Here is a 16,200-nt window from a genome sequence, read left to right as displayed (position 1 = left end):
GCTGCATTCCTAGCCCTCAACTACTTGGGCCCACCCCCAGGAGATATCTGCCCCTACTAGGCGGTGCTCTTGTTCCCAAATATTGCTTTAGCTGACCCACCTGTCCAAAGTCCTCTGACCAGGAGCTCTTTTCTGATAGGATTGGCCAGGCTCCTGCCCCTCCAGGGCCCCCTCCCTTCAGCTCTGATGCCCCCTCACCCTGATGCACTCTGTCCCCCAAGAACACCTCCCCAATGTTACCCTGCCCCAGTGAGGCTCACACATGATCCAAAGATCCGCCAACCCTCTCCCTCACTCCAGGTATTCCTTGATCAGACTTATTTATGTTCCCTATAAATCATCTGCTCCTCTAGATCCCTGACGCCCCTGACCAAGATTACTCTTGCATGTTGCAAAGCCCCATCTAGATGTGATCTCAGTCCTACCCATATGACACATATCCCTATGCCCTGGACCAAGCCACATTCCAATCTTGTCCCCTAGAGCAGACTTCTCCAGATGACCTACCCCAATAGCACCAACAAAGCTCATTGCTGACTCCAGGAGGTACACCCCTATGCCCCTCAGTCCCTCAGACCCAAGTTTCTTGCCTCATCATGACCACCCACGCCTCTTAGACCAGAATTTTTAGCCCCAGAAATGCCCCAGGTCAACATGTTCCTTCTGGCCAGACATCTTCTCCCCTTCATGAGCCCTCATTATGCTATTATATCATACTCACTGTCCCCGACCCCGACCTGTGTGTCCCCCAAGGTGGTCACCTCCATCCTGGTGTCACTCCTGCACTAAGGTGCCTCCCTTCCCAGCATCCCCACTTACGATGTGATCCCTCCTGTTCCTGTCCCCAGAAACCACCGGTCCACCAGACATCCCTCCCGCCTAGTGGGCCCTGAGGTTCATATAGGATCATGTCCCCTAGTCGTGCTCCCCAAAGCATCCCAGACTTACAACTGAAAGCTCTCATTGTACTTGGGGGCCCAGCTGTTGTTCTTGGATTTGGTCGCAAACTTGCGTTTCTTGTCACTGAGCTGGGGCCCAATGATGTTGACCTCGATGAATGGCCGGAAAATGCCAGAAGTCTGCCACTTGAGATCATTGGCAGCCACCACTGTTGGGGGAATTGGAAGATAAGACTGCTTAGGATCCCCCAGTGCATAGCTGTGGTTTTCAAAGCCTGGCTGAAAGATTACATTTCCCAGCATGCTTCTGTAGCTAAATATGACCACGTGACTAACTTCCAGCCAATGAGATGTAAGAGGAAGTGATGCAAACAACTTTCAGCCGGGGAAGGCCCTAAAGGCAGAGAGAATGCCCTACACTTTCTCCTTCCCTAGCTGCAGACTGCGAAGCTGATGGGGGCTGAGTCCTCTGGGACCTCATAGAGGAAGAAAACACATTAGAGATAAAAATACAGCAAAAGCTGTTTGGAGCCTGGATGCCCACCACTGTGAAGCCCTCACGTCAGTTCTGGGCTGATTGTTCTTGGAGTTACCCCAGAGGAAGATTCATTCCATCTATTAATATCTTGTTTAAGCCATTGTTATTTTAGGTCTTGGATAAAACAGACCAATCTGTGTTCTAACGAGAAAACTAAAACCCACAAGGGGAAAGCAGAGGTGGTAGAGAAAGTGGAATGAGTCCTGTAACACTTTTTGTACCTCTTGATCCAGCTGTGTCTGAAGGTGGATACTTCTGAACATTTCAGTTTTATGAAAACATTTTTTAAAATGAAAAAAAAAAAAACCACCCAATTTCTTCCTTAAGCCTATTTGAGTTTGGTTTCAGTCTTAGAATCTAGTGCACCCTGGCTGAGGCACTCTCCCTCCCACCTCAGGCTACTCACCTTTCACTGTGACCTTGTGTTCCCCAGTTCCTGGATGAGTGAAGAGCTCTACGTGGACAGAGACTTCACCCACAGGGTCTTCCACACCCGAGCCTGGGCAGGGCAGGGGAGGATGCTTGGCGTGAGCTTCATTCTTTCCCACCCACCAGAAAGGACGTGGACTGCCTCCCACCCACCATATGCTGGCGGCATCAGGTCATCAGCCATGACAGGTTGGCACTGAGGGCAGGCTGGGAAGATGGGTACTCATAAGGAGGCCGGGAATCCTCGGCCTTTCACTGCTTTGCTGTGTGATCTCAGGCACATCTCTTAACTTCTCTGAGCCTAATGTCCTCTTTTTCATTCCCTGTCCTCAGACTCAGTCTTCATCTTTCACACTATCTTGGCAGCATCTGACACTTTGGCTTTCTGTGCCTCAGTTTCTCCTCTTGGCTGCAAGAAGGCTACACTCTCCAAGTTCTCATCTTACAGTCAGTCTCTCCTTCTCACCCTCTTTTTCCGTTTCCTACTCCTCTGTTGATCTTCAAACTGTTGGGGCACCCTGTACCTCAGCCTTCAACCCCTTTTTTGTTTTCACTTCCTCACTAAGTACTGGTATGGTGGAAGATGCTGCCAGGTCTGCCTTCAGAATACATCCAGACTCTGGCCCATCTCCACTGCCTCCATCCTGGTTCAGTCCCCATCAACCACGTGGCTCCATCTCACACTTTGGGTATGGCTAAATGAACCACAGCTGCCCAATCAGAGCCTTCTCCGGCCATGGCTGCAGTGATTGGCTCAGGGATGGTCATGTGACCCAACCTGGGCCAATAGGAACTGGCCCCAGGACTTTTGTTGTAACTCCTAGGAAAGAGTCTCTCTCTGGTTAAGCTGCTCCAAGGTCCAGTGAAGGGAGAGTCCATCCCACAGAGGTCTCAATGGAGACCAATGGCCATTGGCATTGTTGGAGACTCTAGATCCAGCTATTACTGATGGCAATTCAATCCACAGGCTTTTCAGTGAGGCTTTCAGCTCACAAATTCTCTAGTCTGCCTGAATCAAGGTAAGGTACTTTTCAATTTCAGACACGACAAGCAGCCTGATTGATTGGTTCTGATGGGGATCACTGAAGGAGCAGTTTCAAAGCCTCTGTCCCCAACCCTCCGTAACTCTTGGGAAGGGCATCCTGTGGGGCCTGGGGACCTGTGACCGCCAGCACCTCCACCAGGCCCCTCCCCTGCCCCTGAGGAAGCTTACCACGCCTGGAGCATCACATGCATGGGGGGAGGAACGGGGGAAAGTTGGGGTGGGGTGGGCTAGGAGAACGGGTCAGTCCAAGGTTGATCAGGTTACCTGGCTCTGTGCAGTTAGTGACCAAGGCTCAGGGGGCAGAAGACCCCCATTGCCCCAGTATTGGGGTGTGCACCCCCTCATCTTTGCCACCCACCCACGGCTGCCTTTCTTGTCATCTCAGGCTCCCACCCCACTTCCCCCCAACCAGTCACATGCTCAGCCTCACCCCCCAACCCCCACCCCAGGCTGATGCTTCATAGCAAGCTCAATCCGGGCCAGACTGAGGGGTGCCAGGGGAGAGTTGGACAGTGGTGGGTGGGGTGAGGGGTCAGATCACGGCCAAAGCTAGTAAGAAGGGGGAGGGGGGCAGTGCTGGGCGCCCCCATCCCATGGTTTGCTGGCTCCAAGGGGAAGTGTCTTTCCCAGGCCTCTCTGTGATTCTCCCAGCCCACCCCAACCCCCCAGTCCCAGGCCCCCTGGAGGGGAAGGTCCCTTGGGCAAGGGGCTTAGTCTCCTTTGAGACAGCTTCCTCATCTGTGGAATAACGGATCACCCTTGGGGCAACCTAAAGGAATGTCTTCTAGAATCCCAAGAAGTGCTGGGCACAAAGGCTAGCTCAGAGTTAGAGCCTGAAAAATGCTCGTTTTCTTTGCTCATAAAAGTGACATCAATAAAAAGAATAACAATAATAATACAACTAACAATTGCGGCCAGCTAGTACATGTCAGGAACTGCTCTAAATTTAATTCGTCTAGTCCTGAAAATAATCTTATGAATTACGGTCCTTGACTGTTCTCATTTTACAGATGAGAAAACTGAGGCTCAAGGAGGCAGCCGGTTGCGGGAGGCGCCCACCCACGGGTGGCACAGCTGGAATCTGAGATGGGCAAGCGCCTGTCTGGGGGACCCGGGATCTGGGTTAAGAGCAGCACCTAGGGAGAAACGGATTGCGACTCGAATCGCTACTCCTTCCCCACGTGGAACCAGCAAGCCGTCCTTCCCCCTGGTCCGCCTAGGCACCCCTGAAGCCAGTCGGGCCTGGGCGGGGTCCCACAGGCCTGGGAGGCGGAAGGACAGGCCTTTTACTAGCCGGGCCAGGAGGGGTGCAGGCACCGGGCACCGGGCGCGGGCGGGCGGGCGGGCGGCGGAAGCACGTACCCTTCTCAGGATAAATGTCTTCACTAAGGGTAAACCTAGTCCCTTTTCCACCATGGACTAATCACGGGAGTGGGGAGGTGGAGAAAGGAGGGGAGCGGGGAGGGAGGGGAAAGACGAGCGAGCGAGAGAGAGGCGAGGATGGAGGGCGAGTGTGCGTGGCGGGGAGCAGGGTAGGCGCGGAGACGGGGCGGCGAGTGAGAGGGAGGAGAAACAAGAGAGAGAGAAACGTCAGCTGCAGACGGACAGACAGACAGCCTCCCGCTCCGGGGGGAACACCAGGAACACTAAAAGCAGCAGCGTGGGCTGGGCACGAAGCTGAGCGCAGAGGCCCGACGCCCAGGGAGGGCCCTAAGCCCTGGGCTGACTCGAGGGGGAAGGGGCAGCTGGTGGCCGCAGGGTTTAGCTCCCCTCACCCCAGCCTCCTCTTCCACCGCCGGTACTAAGCCTGGGTTAGCGGCCAACCTTCTCGCCCGTGTCTGCACTCTTAGGGCCAATTTGGAAAAGGAGGGGCTCAGGGAGGGGAACTAGGACCCTAGAGTCCTGCCCCCCAGCCCCAGCTGCTGTGTGCGAACTCAGAGATGGACAGGAGACAGAGGCAAGAGAAGAGAGAGAAAGAGAGAATTTGAGAAATAAGAACTCCCTCTCCGTCCGCCCCCTCCAGGTCGGGGTCCCTCCCATCCCTGGTGCTGGCACTCTTTAGCTCCCAACGGTACCGGTACGGAGGTCCCTCCCCGGGGTACTTTCAACCCTACGTCCAGAGGTCCCTCCCCTGGAGCTGCCAATCATCCATTGGCCACGTGACGTCAGAGATCCCGCCCCTGCCAGGGAGGTCAATCACTGTCTCCCGCCGTCACAAGTCCCTCCCGTAAAGCTATCAACCACTCTCTGGAATCAGAGTCGAGGTTCCGCCCCTGACAACTGTCAATCACTCCCTGGTCCTTGCGGACAGCGGGCCCGTTCTACAGATTTCAATTACATCCTGACCCCCTGACGTCATGGGTTTTCCCAGGAGATGCATTCCTAGCCCACTGACGTCAGAGGTCCGGCTCCTACAAGCTGTAGATCATTCATTGGCCCGGTGACATCATGGAGCTCACGTGCGCTCCGGAGCTGTCAATTCTTCCCGGAATCGTGACGTCACAGAGGAGGTGCGTCCAAGGCGGCCGCCTGGCAGGGGCTTGGGGCTGCGCTGCCCCTATGCGAGGCGGGATTTTCATCGCGCTAACCAGCGGCTCCTTACCCTGGGCCGACTGCGTCTGCACGAATGTCTTGATGAGCAGGTCGGTGGCCTGCGTGTAGAGGGACAGGGCGTAGCGCAAGGACTGCAGGTCTGGGCTCTTCTCCAGGAAAGTTTTCTTGAGGCCCACGCCACCTGCATGGAAGTATTGCTGTGGGGAGCAGGGTAGAGAGAGGTCAGACTCGGACCCTCGACCTGCCCTTCGGGCTGGGCAGCCCCAATGCCCCTCCCCCACTCTGCTGCCCTCTACTGTGATGGGCGGGGTGACAGGGCGGGTCTTCAGAACACCCAGGTCCCAGGACTTCCCTGGTGGTCCAGTGGCCAAGACCCTGCGCTCCCAATGCAAGGGGTGTGGTTTTGATCTCTGGTCAGGGAACTAGGTACTACATGCAGCAACTAAGAGTTCACTGCTGTAACTAAAGATCCCACATGCTGCCCTGAAGACCTAAGACCCCGTGAGCCGCAAGTAAGACCCAACACACCCAAATAAATAAATACAAAAAAAAATATATTAAAATAAACAAAAAACCCAGGTCCTGCTACTCCCACCCTTACCCCTGCCCCAAACCCACAGGTGGGCTACCAGCACCCTCAGAATAACACCCATGTCTTGCACCCCCTCCCAGGCCCTTTGCAGCTCTAACCTGAAATCTCCTAACCTTCTTTCCAAAAGTCTTCCCTTGCCTCAGGGCCTTTGCACTTTCTCTTTGCCGGTGAGAAGGTCCTCCCAGTCCCCACCCCTAATTTTCCATTTTGCCATGGCTGGCTCCCTGTCTTTGATTAAGTTTTCAAAGGGTTTTCCTTAACCACCCCTCCTTAATATGTTGCCAACCATATTTCACTGTAATTCTCCATTTCAACAAAACATCTCCTTCTACAAGAATAGTCTTCACACTTTTTGTTTCATGGAAACCACAGCCCCTTTCATGTCTCCATGTTCTTGCGAGGGCTGGTTCCCTGCCTAAGAATGCTCTATTTGTTTTGCGTTGTGAGTTTCTATTCCTCAGACTCCACCTCCCATGTGCTCTCTTCCAGGAAACACTCCCTGGACTCTCCCATCCTTTCCAATACCCTGTCCTGACCCCACAGAGCTGGGGATGCTCCTCAGGGGTCTGCCGCCAGCCAGCCTGGACCTGACAAAGAAGGGTGATCAGGGAGTGTTTATAAATGGAATGGATTAAGGTGGGTTGCAGCCTAGATTCATGTCCCCACTAGCCACATCCTCTGCTTGTCCCACCTGGGATGGGCAGGGGTGGAGCCTCTCACCTTGATAGTGTCCAGGGCCAGCTCAACAACTGCACACTGCTTCGGGGTCAAGCTCTTGGCTTCTTCTCGTACCATGTGGTCCTGGATGGATGGAGAGAGGGGCCAGATGGGCAGTGCAAACTCTTCCTTGGAGATCTGCCTATCTATGGGTCTCATCTTCGATAAACTCCAAGGAGTTGGACAAGTGGGTCTTTCTTTTTGTCATTGTGCTCAGTGTCTAGCATGTGGCTGACACACAACACATGCTCAATAAACATTTGCTGAATAATTCTTTTTACTCTCGATCAAGCTGTATCTGAAGCTGAACCTTGCAATACACTGAGCAAATAAATTGTGCTTAAGCCAGTCTGAATAGGGTTTCTGTCCTTTGAGCCTGCAAAGCATGCCACTATTCTCAGACCTCTTCCCCGGGAAGCCCCCCACCCCAATCCCCTGCCCCCCACCCTGGCCTCACCTTGAGTTTAGATAGCTGACCCAGCTCCTTGGCTGCATTGAAGATCATCTGGGTGCCCTGTAGGTAATAACCGATATAACCCCGGTGAGGGTGGGGTCCTCCTGCTCAGTGCCCAAGCCCCCATTGACACCCTAGCCCTGGACGCCATCTTGGTTCTTGTCCAAAGGCCCTGGACACCCTTGTCCCCAGGTTGCATCCCAGGGACAGACGTTTGGAGCCCCCAGAAGGTGCTGAAGAGGAGATGGTGACCTTGTCCCCAGAAATCTCAGTGCTGTGGGGGCACTACCCATCCTCCCACCTCCGCTGTGGCCCCAGGTTTGTGGCACAGAGAAGAAAACAGGGCAGTGGGAGGGGTAAGCCCAACTTGATGTTTATGGGTATGAGTGGGACTTGCCAGCCCGGGTCACAGAGCCTTGAGAAAACCATGGGATGGGCTCTGGTGAAACCTACCACCCACCAAGGGCCCATTCCCTCTGTGGGAAAACTTCCCCGGTAATCTGAGGGGGTGGGTAGGGGAATGTTAACCTGAACTTTTAAAGAAAGAATCCTCCCCCTTAACACCCACTTCTGGACCCATCTCCCATTCCTCCCCAAACCAGACATCAGCAAGATGACATCCTGGTTATGGCTCCGATGGGCCAGGTGGGCCTGGGTTCAAATCCCAGCTCTGCTGTGTGGTCCGGGCAAGTCACTGAACCTCTCTGAGCCTCAGTTTTCCCATCTCCAATGGAGGAAATCCTATTCCATTTGTGGCTTAGCTGGGACTAAACATGTCTTTGTTCAGTGTTCACAGTTATTATTACTCAGTGTCAAGGTCATGGGCAGTGCTTGAGGAGACGGGGCCCTGGCGTGGAAGCTATATATCCTGCCCCTTGCCCCCCATCATGATGCTGGGTGAACTGAGACATGTCTCAAGCTCTCTCTGGGCCTCAGTTTCCTCCCCTGGCCGCTAGGGGCACCTACACTAGCTTAGGGGATGATGGGGGGTTGGGGGGTGGGCTGAGTATCACTGAGGTTGTGAGCCCTGAATTACTGGTCCTGGGGTGGCCTGGGAGTCCTGGGCAAGGCTAAGCAGGGAGGGGGGCCGTTGTCAGCTGGGATGTTTGGAATCACATTGCTGCTCTTCCAAGCTGGCCAGTGGGATCCGGTCACCCTGACACTAGTGGTATTAGCATGATCATCCTGGCTGTGGCTACTCTTCTTAGTCCTTGTCTGTGATTCCCCGAGGCTGTCACAAGGCACAGTTACTCGGGAGCCCAGGCTGGGCCTCAGTTTCCCCTGCCACACCCTCCTCCCCACTTGCCACCCGCCCCTGCCACCCCTCACAAGCAAGCCAGACAGACAGAGGAAGAAGAGACCGACAGACAGGGTCACAGTACACCCCCAGACGGCACGGATCACAGAAGTGGAAAGAGGCATGGGTGGGGTGGGGGGTAGGGGTGAGGGTGGGAGCCAGACAGACAGTGAGAGGCCGGTCTTACATCTGAGTGGCTTGGCAATTTCACCCTGCCCTGTGGAGAGAATCAGGTGAGGGTCAGAGTTTGGGTTGCTGCTGAGAAGATATTCAGTGGGGCTTTCCTGCCCCTCCTCAACGCACAGCCCACAACCTCCCTCCCAGGTTCTGGGTCCAATGCTGGACCCCCTCCCCACCTAGGCACCTCCCCTCAGCCCCTGGTGGGGATTAGGGGTCAGACTCCGAACGGCCAGGAGGCTAGAATCAGCCCATCACCTGGGGACAGGTATCCAATCCCACAGTCAGCCTGCCCCAAGATGGGGTGCCTTGGGGAGTGGGGGAAAAAGAGAGAGACAGAGCTTGGGGTCTCTCCTTCCTCAACTCCCAAGACCTTACAGCAGGTCTGACTCTAAAAGAAACATCCTAACACAAGTATCACAAGTTCACACATTACACAGACACACACCCAGGCATATCCATGGGTATGCAGAAAGTTTACGTACACACACACCTGGATCAACATACAAAGACACACACACATGCAAAAGAACTCAAGAGCTAAAACACACACACAGACTATTCAACACTTGCCCACATGTGCACAATCACTCACTCTCCACCCCCACAGGATGCACATACATGGCAGAGTGCCTGAACACACTGGACACACATGCCCTCCAAAGGGCTGATGGGTGAGTTGGAAGCCCTGCAACCCCTGTTCATGGAGTGGAGACACACCTTGTGTGCACACAGGCACGAGAGCTCCCGTATGGGTGCACAGCAAGGGTAACTGTTCATGTACAACCACAGCGCCCATCTCCTTACCACACACACCCGTTAGAATGAGCAAAACATGTCTCAGTCCAGGGCAGTGCAGTGTCTGGGCCCTTCTAGAGGCCAAAGAACTTCAGTTGAGCCCAGGACTGGGATTAGCCCTTTGGGCAGTGTTGTGAGAGGACAGGGCTGTCTGTGCGCAAACATGCGCCAAGCCATGTCCCTGGGGAACCACTTTGTTCCTGATTCCTGGTTTCGTGGGACTTGGTTAGGGCACCCACCTCCTACCCATGAAACTCCCAGCTGACCTCCCTGCCCATGCAAATGGACACACACATATACACACACACCCACACAGCAGAGTTTGGGACCTCAGCACAGGCGAGGCCCTCATTACCTTTTCTAATCCCTTGCCATGTTTTCTCAAGAGGGTGCCCTGCAGAGACAATGTCACAGGGTGATCAACCTAGCAAGCTGTGTGGGGTGGGAACCCAGGGTGATAATACATACTCATGGGGATAGGAAGTAAAGGGCATTTCACTGCACAGTGGGCTGGTGACAGAGTTGCTGGGGGGATAAAGTGTGTGCCTTAATGACTGACTTAAAAGGTGTGAGAGCCAGAGAGGCAGGAAAGAGAGAGAGAAGGAGAAATAGAAATACAGAGCCAGAGAGAGAGAAGTCACTGCCAAAATAGAATGCATTTATATTTACTGTATATATGAGGCTCTTGGTTTTTGAGTCGACAGGAAAGTAAATGGGCGTTCAGACAGACCTGAATTTGAATCCTGGCATATGTTTACTATGTGGCTTTGACCAGTGACGCTTCCTCTTTGAGCCTCAACTTTCCTCATCTGTAAAATGGAAATAATCATATCTATCTCACTCAAACAGGTGTCATGAAGGTGAGCTGAAACAATAGCTGTGAGGTCTGGAATACAGGAAATCCTCAACAAATGTATGTTCCCTTAGCTCTCTACCCACAGATGCATTGTCTGTAGCTGGACACGCTGCCACCACGTGGGTACAGTCAGATTGCAACCACAAGAAGTGAGATGAGCCCTAGCAAATTTTCAACAAACCCTGGATTTTATAACAGCCTTGTCTTGCCCCAAAAGAGGACTCCAGAGTGGTTCTAACTGATCTCTGCCCTTTTATGTGTCTACATACTACCGCCACCACCAATAATATTAGCTCTAACTTAGCAAGCACTGCCTTAGTCAGTCATTGAGTTGAGCACTTGAACACATCATCCTACTTGGTTCTGAAAACACCCCTCAGAGAGCTGCTACAAGTAACCTCTTTTTTTTTTTCCCCCCAGACAAGGAAATGGAGGCTGGGAGGTGAAGTGACTTCCCAAGGTCACAGAGAAAACGGCTGGGCTGAGATTTGATGCCAAGTCTGCCTGACACCAAGGAGTCACAACATTGTCCCCACCTGGGTGCCTGTCTGGGATTCCTGTGTGTTAGCATGTGTGGTGGGAGTCGGGTGGGCAGAGGTGACGGTGCGGTCTGGCTGATCAGCTAGCTTTGGGAACCGGGGTGGTGAGGGTGTAGTTCGTACGGTTACTAACAGTTCAGAGTGGAAAAGTGAGGTCAGAGAAGCTCCATTGACTTTGAACAACCTTTTAGCTTCAGGGAGAGACCCAGATATCCTGGTGGCGTCTCAGCATGGCAGTAAGAGTGAATTCTAACTAAATCATGTGAGCAGATGTGAAGGTGGTGGACCCGGGTTTTGGAAGGCGGAAGGCCCCTCCCCCGTACTTTTAATTGGGCGGGGTGGGGCGTGGCCTCCCTCCCTCCCGGCCCCGCCCCTCCCCATGCCCCACCCCAGACAAACACAGGCACATCTAGGCGGAAGGTGGGACAGTGGGTGGGGGGCCAGTAGGTGAGGAGGGGGCGCTGGGGGGGGGCGGGGTGCAGCCACGCGGTGGGCCGAGTCCAGACACAGAGCGGACGGACAGACAGACGGACAGAGGGGCCTCTACTTACGATCATCTGTCAGCCGTGATGGGGGCGGGGCGGTGGGGGAGGGGGGAATAAGTTACCATGAGTCTCCCGGAAAAGCCAGGGAGGGGGCGGAGACGGCACCAAAGGGCGGACCCCATGTCCCAGCCCAGCCCAGTCCAGGGGAGGAGGGGGGCGGGCGGGCAGCTGGAGGTCCCCAGCTTCCCCCACCATCACTGCCTCTCGGCTGCCCCCGCCGCCCCTCCCACGCCTCCCTCATCCACCCAGAAACTTCCTCCCACTCTATGCTGGGCCATTAACCACATGCCCTTACTATCCTTAGGCCCCTCTCTGGGGGAAGCCACACCCAGCCACACCCCTCTGAAGACAACAGTCCCTCCACCCCTACCCAGCAGCCTGACTGCAGATCACTATCTCTGGCTGCCCCCAGAAGAGTCCCGGAGGCACGGTCCTGGTCTCCAGATGACCACGGACCTCTGCTTGACCTCTGTGAACTTCGGTGCTCTCTGTAACCTCTGGCTGACCCTTGGAGCTCTGTTCTATTGGCCTCTGAGCTCTGAAATCTGGGTATCTCCTTTACTTGCCTCTTGATTGACCTCCACAGCCCCCGATGAACACACTGACCTCTATACCCTCTGTGACCCACGGATGGCCTTGATGCCCACACTGATCTATTTTCTGGGTAATCTCTGACCTTTAAATAATCACTTGTTCCTCCTATGACCCCTATATCCCCTAGATGTCTCTTTACTTGACCTCTTTGACCCTTAAATAACTGACCCCTGAATGACCTTTTGACCCTTTATGACCTTTCACCCATGTGTGACCTCTCTGATTTCCGAAAGGTCCCACTGACCTTCTGGTGGACCCTCAAATGGCCCTTGTGCCTGGACGACCTCTAAGCCCCCAGCGCCTGTGACATCAAGCTCTCTGGGCTCTCACAGAGGAGGCGGCCCAGGTGTCCCCTCTGGCCCCCTGCAGGCCTCACCGTCTGGTCAGTGAGGGGTGGCAGGACGATGGTCTTCTCCATGGTGTTCATGACCAGCTTCCATAACTCCTTCAGCACCCGCTTCAGCACCGTCTTCTCACAGATTTTGGCAAAGAGAGTGAGGCTGGGGGACAGGGAAAGGTCTGAGAAAGGGCCCAGGTGGCCCCAGCCTGAGGAACCCCGTCCCCTCACCACATGGGCAAGGTGGGAAGGCATGCCCTGGACATGCAAGAGCGTCCAGAGCCTGTACACAGACCCCAGGTGGTCTGATGGGGCTGCAGTGTGTGATGCCCAGGGGGAAGAGTGAATGGTAGCTGGACAGATCAGCAGGAGCTAGACTGGGAAGGAGCCTCAAAATCTAGGAGGAAGGCCTGGGCCTTAGCAGGAGGGCAATGGGGGAGCTGTGGAATGTTCGAGAGAGACAGCCAGATTTTTCTATTTGAACGAATAGGGTGGGGGATGAACTAGAATAGGAAGGTTGGAGACAAGGGGCTACGAGGGGGCTGGGGCCATGCTCAGGAGAAGAAGGGAATGCTAGGGAAGGGGACAACCTTGAGAGGGAAAACAACAGAGTTCATGACTGGCTATGAGGGGTTGACAGAGGGCAATCCGTCATGATCCTTCCAACAACTTAGCCACCCTCCACCAAAGCATCCTTCCCCCAACCCTAATGCTTCCTCTATCAATTTATTGAAAACAATGAGAGAAAGTGAACCGACTCAATGGACATGAATTTGTGCAAACTCTGGGAGATGGTGACGGACAGGGAGGCCTGGCGTGCTGCAGTCCATGAGGTCCCGAAGAGCTGGACGTGACTTAGTGAGTGAACAGCAGCAACCACCAGTCTTCCCTGCATCCCTTCGTTCCTTTCTTCCATCCTCCCACCCATACATCCATATACCCATCCTCCAAACAGTTCTTCATCCATCCACATATTTACCCAACTCTCCATCCATCCATTTATCCATCTATCCATCCATCCTTTTATCCATATATTCTCCATATAGCTTTCGAAGCATTTTTCTTTTAATCTACTCATCCATCCACCCACCCATCCCTCATGTCTTTTACCATCCATTCATCCAAATATTGACCCACTGATCCTTCCAATCATTAACCCACCCATCTTTCCATCTCTCATGCCTCTGCTCACCCGCCCATCCAAAGCATTCAACCACCACCCAGCAAGCATGCCCTGAGAATCCTCTCCAGGCCAGCCCCAGGGGTACCCTCCCTGTGGACCCAGGCCACCCAGCCTGGCTCACTTGCTATCCAGCAGGTCCATGATGGGTTGTAGCACATTGTCAGCATCCTGGGCCACGCTGCTGCAGGCACTGGCTGGCACATTGCCTGTGCCTTTCACCTGGCTAAGGATGTCACCCATCTGCTTGACACAGTCTTCAATGTGCGGCTGGAAGCTGGGGACAGAGAGGAGGACCTCAGATTAGACTTTCCTGGCCTCTGGAAGAAGGGCGGGATGAGGCTGATCTGTGGACCTTTTACCAGCATCAGAGAGCCGCGGCATATAACAGGAGTGGGGTTTAATAGTAGAATTGGGCATCAGGTTAAGGTATTTACCTGTGATGTTTATTTCATCACATGGTCCTACTCAGGTACTACTGTTAATCATCTTTACCATCTGAGCTTCCCTGGTGGCTCAGATGGTAAAGAATCTGCTGGCAATGCAGAAGACCGGGGTTCAATCCCTTGGTCAGGAAGAGCCCCTGGAGAAGGGCATGGCAACCCACTCCAGTATTCCTGCCTGGAGAATTCCATGGACGGAGAAGCCTGGCAGGCTATAGTCCATGGGGTCACAAAGAGTTGAACACGACTGAGTGATCAACACTTTCACACTGTTATCATCATCCCCACTTTATAGATGGGTAAACTAACATTCAGAGAAGTTAAACAACTCACCCAAGGCCACACAGTAGTAAGCAGGGAATCTAGGCTTGAACTCAGCTTTGTATAGCTCCTAAGGGCCTGAGGTCTTCGCCACTACATCTGCTGAGTCTCCAGATGCCCCAGGCTGGGGGCTGTCCCCTCCCTTCTGCTCCCAGCTCTGGAGATGCCCCCACCTGGTAGCAAACACCCGGCTGAGCTCATCCAAGACGTTGTTGAGTTTCACCTGTAGCTCCTTCAAGATGTCACTGGCCTCGGCATCCAGCTGAGGAGGGAGAAGGGACATCATGTCAGGTTCATAGGGCATCTGCGTGGATGGGGCATTTTCCCATCCAATTCAGGGGAAAGGGGCTGGAGAGGAAACTGAGGCTCAGACAGTTAAGCTGCTTGCTTGGGTCTTATGAAGTCGCTGAGCTGGAATTCATCAGGTGCGAGCTCTGGGGCCTGCAGGGACATGGGGACGACAGTGACCCCGCCCGGACCCTGGCTCACCTCCTTCCCTCCCATGGCTTCGAACATCTTCTCCAGCTGAACTCTCAGCTGCTGAGTGTTATTCATGAGGATGCAGGGCTGCAGATGGGAAAAGAGGAGGGAGTCAGGGCTCAGGACCTCTCCCCAGGGCCTCCCCCACCCGCCCCCCAACTGCCAGGGACCTCAGATGGTTACAGGGTCTGTGTTTGGAGGAAGCTGGGGTCCCATAAAGTCATCTGAGCATGGAAGACAGCATTTGGGATCAGGTCCCTGGGAGTTCTGGGGGATCTCTAGAGATCAAGAAGGGGAAGGAGAACTTCCCCTCTGGGTAGGCTGGACCTGATGAGTCCAGAAGGGCTGGACCTCTGGGAGTAGCAGAAAGGGGAATTCCTGTCACACACCAGTATTATTCTACATGGGCTCAAAACTTTGTAAGCTCACATACATATTCCCTGAGGGCTTCATTCACAACCACCAGAGGATGACACGCTAAAGATGTGTCCCCTCACCTGTAGATCCCCCTGGACTCACGCAGTCAGACACACAGACACACGCACACAGCTGGACATACATGCAGACACAGGTATCAGAGCCCAGGGAAGGATGCTCTGGGGTACAGAATGGGGTTGGGGGAAAGAGGACAGGGATCCCCGCAGGTCACCACTTTCTCCTTCTCCTTGGAGCAGTAGGAAGCGAAGTCCTTGGAGATGATGTCTGCATACTGGAGGAGCACATTACTGATGGTCTGGGGAGGACACAGAGGGTGGGTGAGACAAGGGGCTGGGGTTAGGTGGGCCCAACAAGAACTGTTAGTGAGATCAGGGATGAACCTGAATCCTACTAGCACCTAAGATGGACCACTGGGCTGGGTGAATTCTCCACCCAGGATGACCATCATGACCAAGGGGAGACACCACCAATGGAGATGATTGTCTCACATAGACATAGCTCCTCTTCAGAGCAACCCAACAGTCATAGTAACCTAACCCCAAGCATAAGCTTAACTCAGTCCCAAATTGAATCCCAATTCCTATCTATAATCCTCAACTTTACCCCAGGTTAAAGTCAATCCAACTGAACTTTAATCCCAGTTCAATGGCCCCAACCTTCAAACTCACCCAAATACCTGCTCACATTCTATATAAATCCCAGAACTCACTCCAAACTCAATGTCTTATTGCGTCCCAGTCCTAATAGTAACCCAAAAACTAACCCAAATCTCAATCTCACCCCTAACCCTGACCCCAGGTCCAAATTCAACTCCAACTTTAACTATGACCCTGACCTCAACCCCAACCTCAAACTCAACCCAAACCCTGATCCCAACTTCAACTCCAGTCTCAGTGACCTCAACCCAACCTCCAACCTCAAATCCCAACCCCAAACTCCAACTACAACTCCAATGTCTATGGCATGAC

The 16,200-nt window shown here is 53.8% G+C and overlaps 1 protein-coding gene and 1 long non-coding RNA gene across 4 annotated transcripts in view; one reads left to right on the top strand and one right to left on the bottom strand.

Moving 5' to 3' along the window:
* Nucleotides 1-16,200, bottom strand: part of UNC13A (unc-13 homolog A) — a 68,676-nt gene that overhangs the window by 6,042 nt on the left and 46,434 nt on the right. Inside the window, exons 31-44 of one of the 3 annotated variants that reach the window (XM_070462074.1) lie at nucleotides 15,444-15,527; nucleotides 14,804-14,881; nucleotides 14,488-14,576; nucleotides 13,675-13,827; nucleotides 12,410-12,533; nucleotides 11,446-11,451; nucleotides 9,855-9,893; nucleotides 8,712-8,741; nucleotides 7,231-7,287; nucleotides 6,777-6,857; nucleotides 5,514-5,661; nucleotides 4,274-4,330; nucleotides 1,844-1,936; nucleotides 949-1,108 (exon numbers count right to left, since the gene is read on the bottom strand). In XM_070462074.1, coding sequence (XP_070318175.1) covers nucleotides 949-1,108; nucleotides 1,844-1,936; nucleotides 4,274-4,330; nucleotides 5,514-5,661; nucleotides 6,777-6,857; nucleotides 7,231-7,287; nucleotides 8,712-8,741; nucleotides 9,855-9,893; nucleotides 11,446-11,451; nucleotides 12,410-12,533; nucleotides 13,675-13,827; nucleotides 14,488-14,576; nucleotides 14,804-14,881; nucleotides 15,444-15,527 — 1,199 coding nt within the window. The remainder of the gene's footprint in view (nucleotides 1-948; nucleotides 1,109-1,843; nucleotides 1,937-4,273; nucleotides 4,331-5,513; nucleotides 5,662-6,776; nucleotides 6,858-7,230; nucleotides 7,288-8,711; nucleotides 8,742-9,854; nucleotides 9,894-11,445; nucleotides 11,452-12,409; nucleotides 12,534-13,674; nucleotides 13,828-14,487; nucleotides 14,577-14,803; nucleotides 14,882-15,443; nucleotides 15,528-16,200) is intronic. The other 2 variants (XM_020898807.2, XM_070462080.1) reach the window with 2 other exon arrangements.
* On the top strand, nucleotides 4,474-10,909 carry LOC110140403 (uncharacterized). Its single transcript, XR_002314726.2, has 4 exons — nucleotides 4,474-5,553; nucleotides 6,546-6,692; nucleotides 7,420-7,545; nucleotides 10,776-10,909. It is a non-coding gene; the product is annotated as an uncharacterized lncRNA (long non-coding RNA).

The sequence above is a fragment of the Odocoileus virginianus genome, chromosome 3, assembly GCF_023699985.2.
Source record: "Odocoileus virginianus isolate 20LAN1187 ecotype Illinois chromosome 3, Ovbor_1.2, whole genome shotgun sequence".
NCBI classification, from domain to species: Eukaryota; Metazoa; Chordata; class Mammalia; order Artiodactyla; family Cervidae; genus Odocoileus; species Odocoileus virginianus.
The sequence above is the reverse complement of the archived record's forward strand: the minus strand, read 5'-3'. Positions and strand labels throughout refer to the sequence as shown.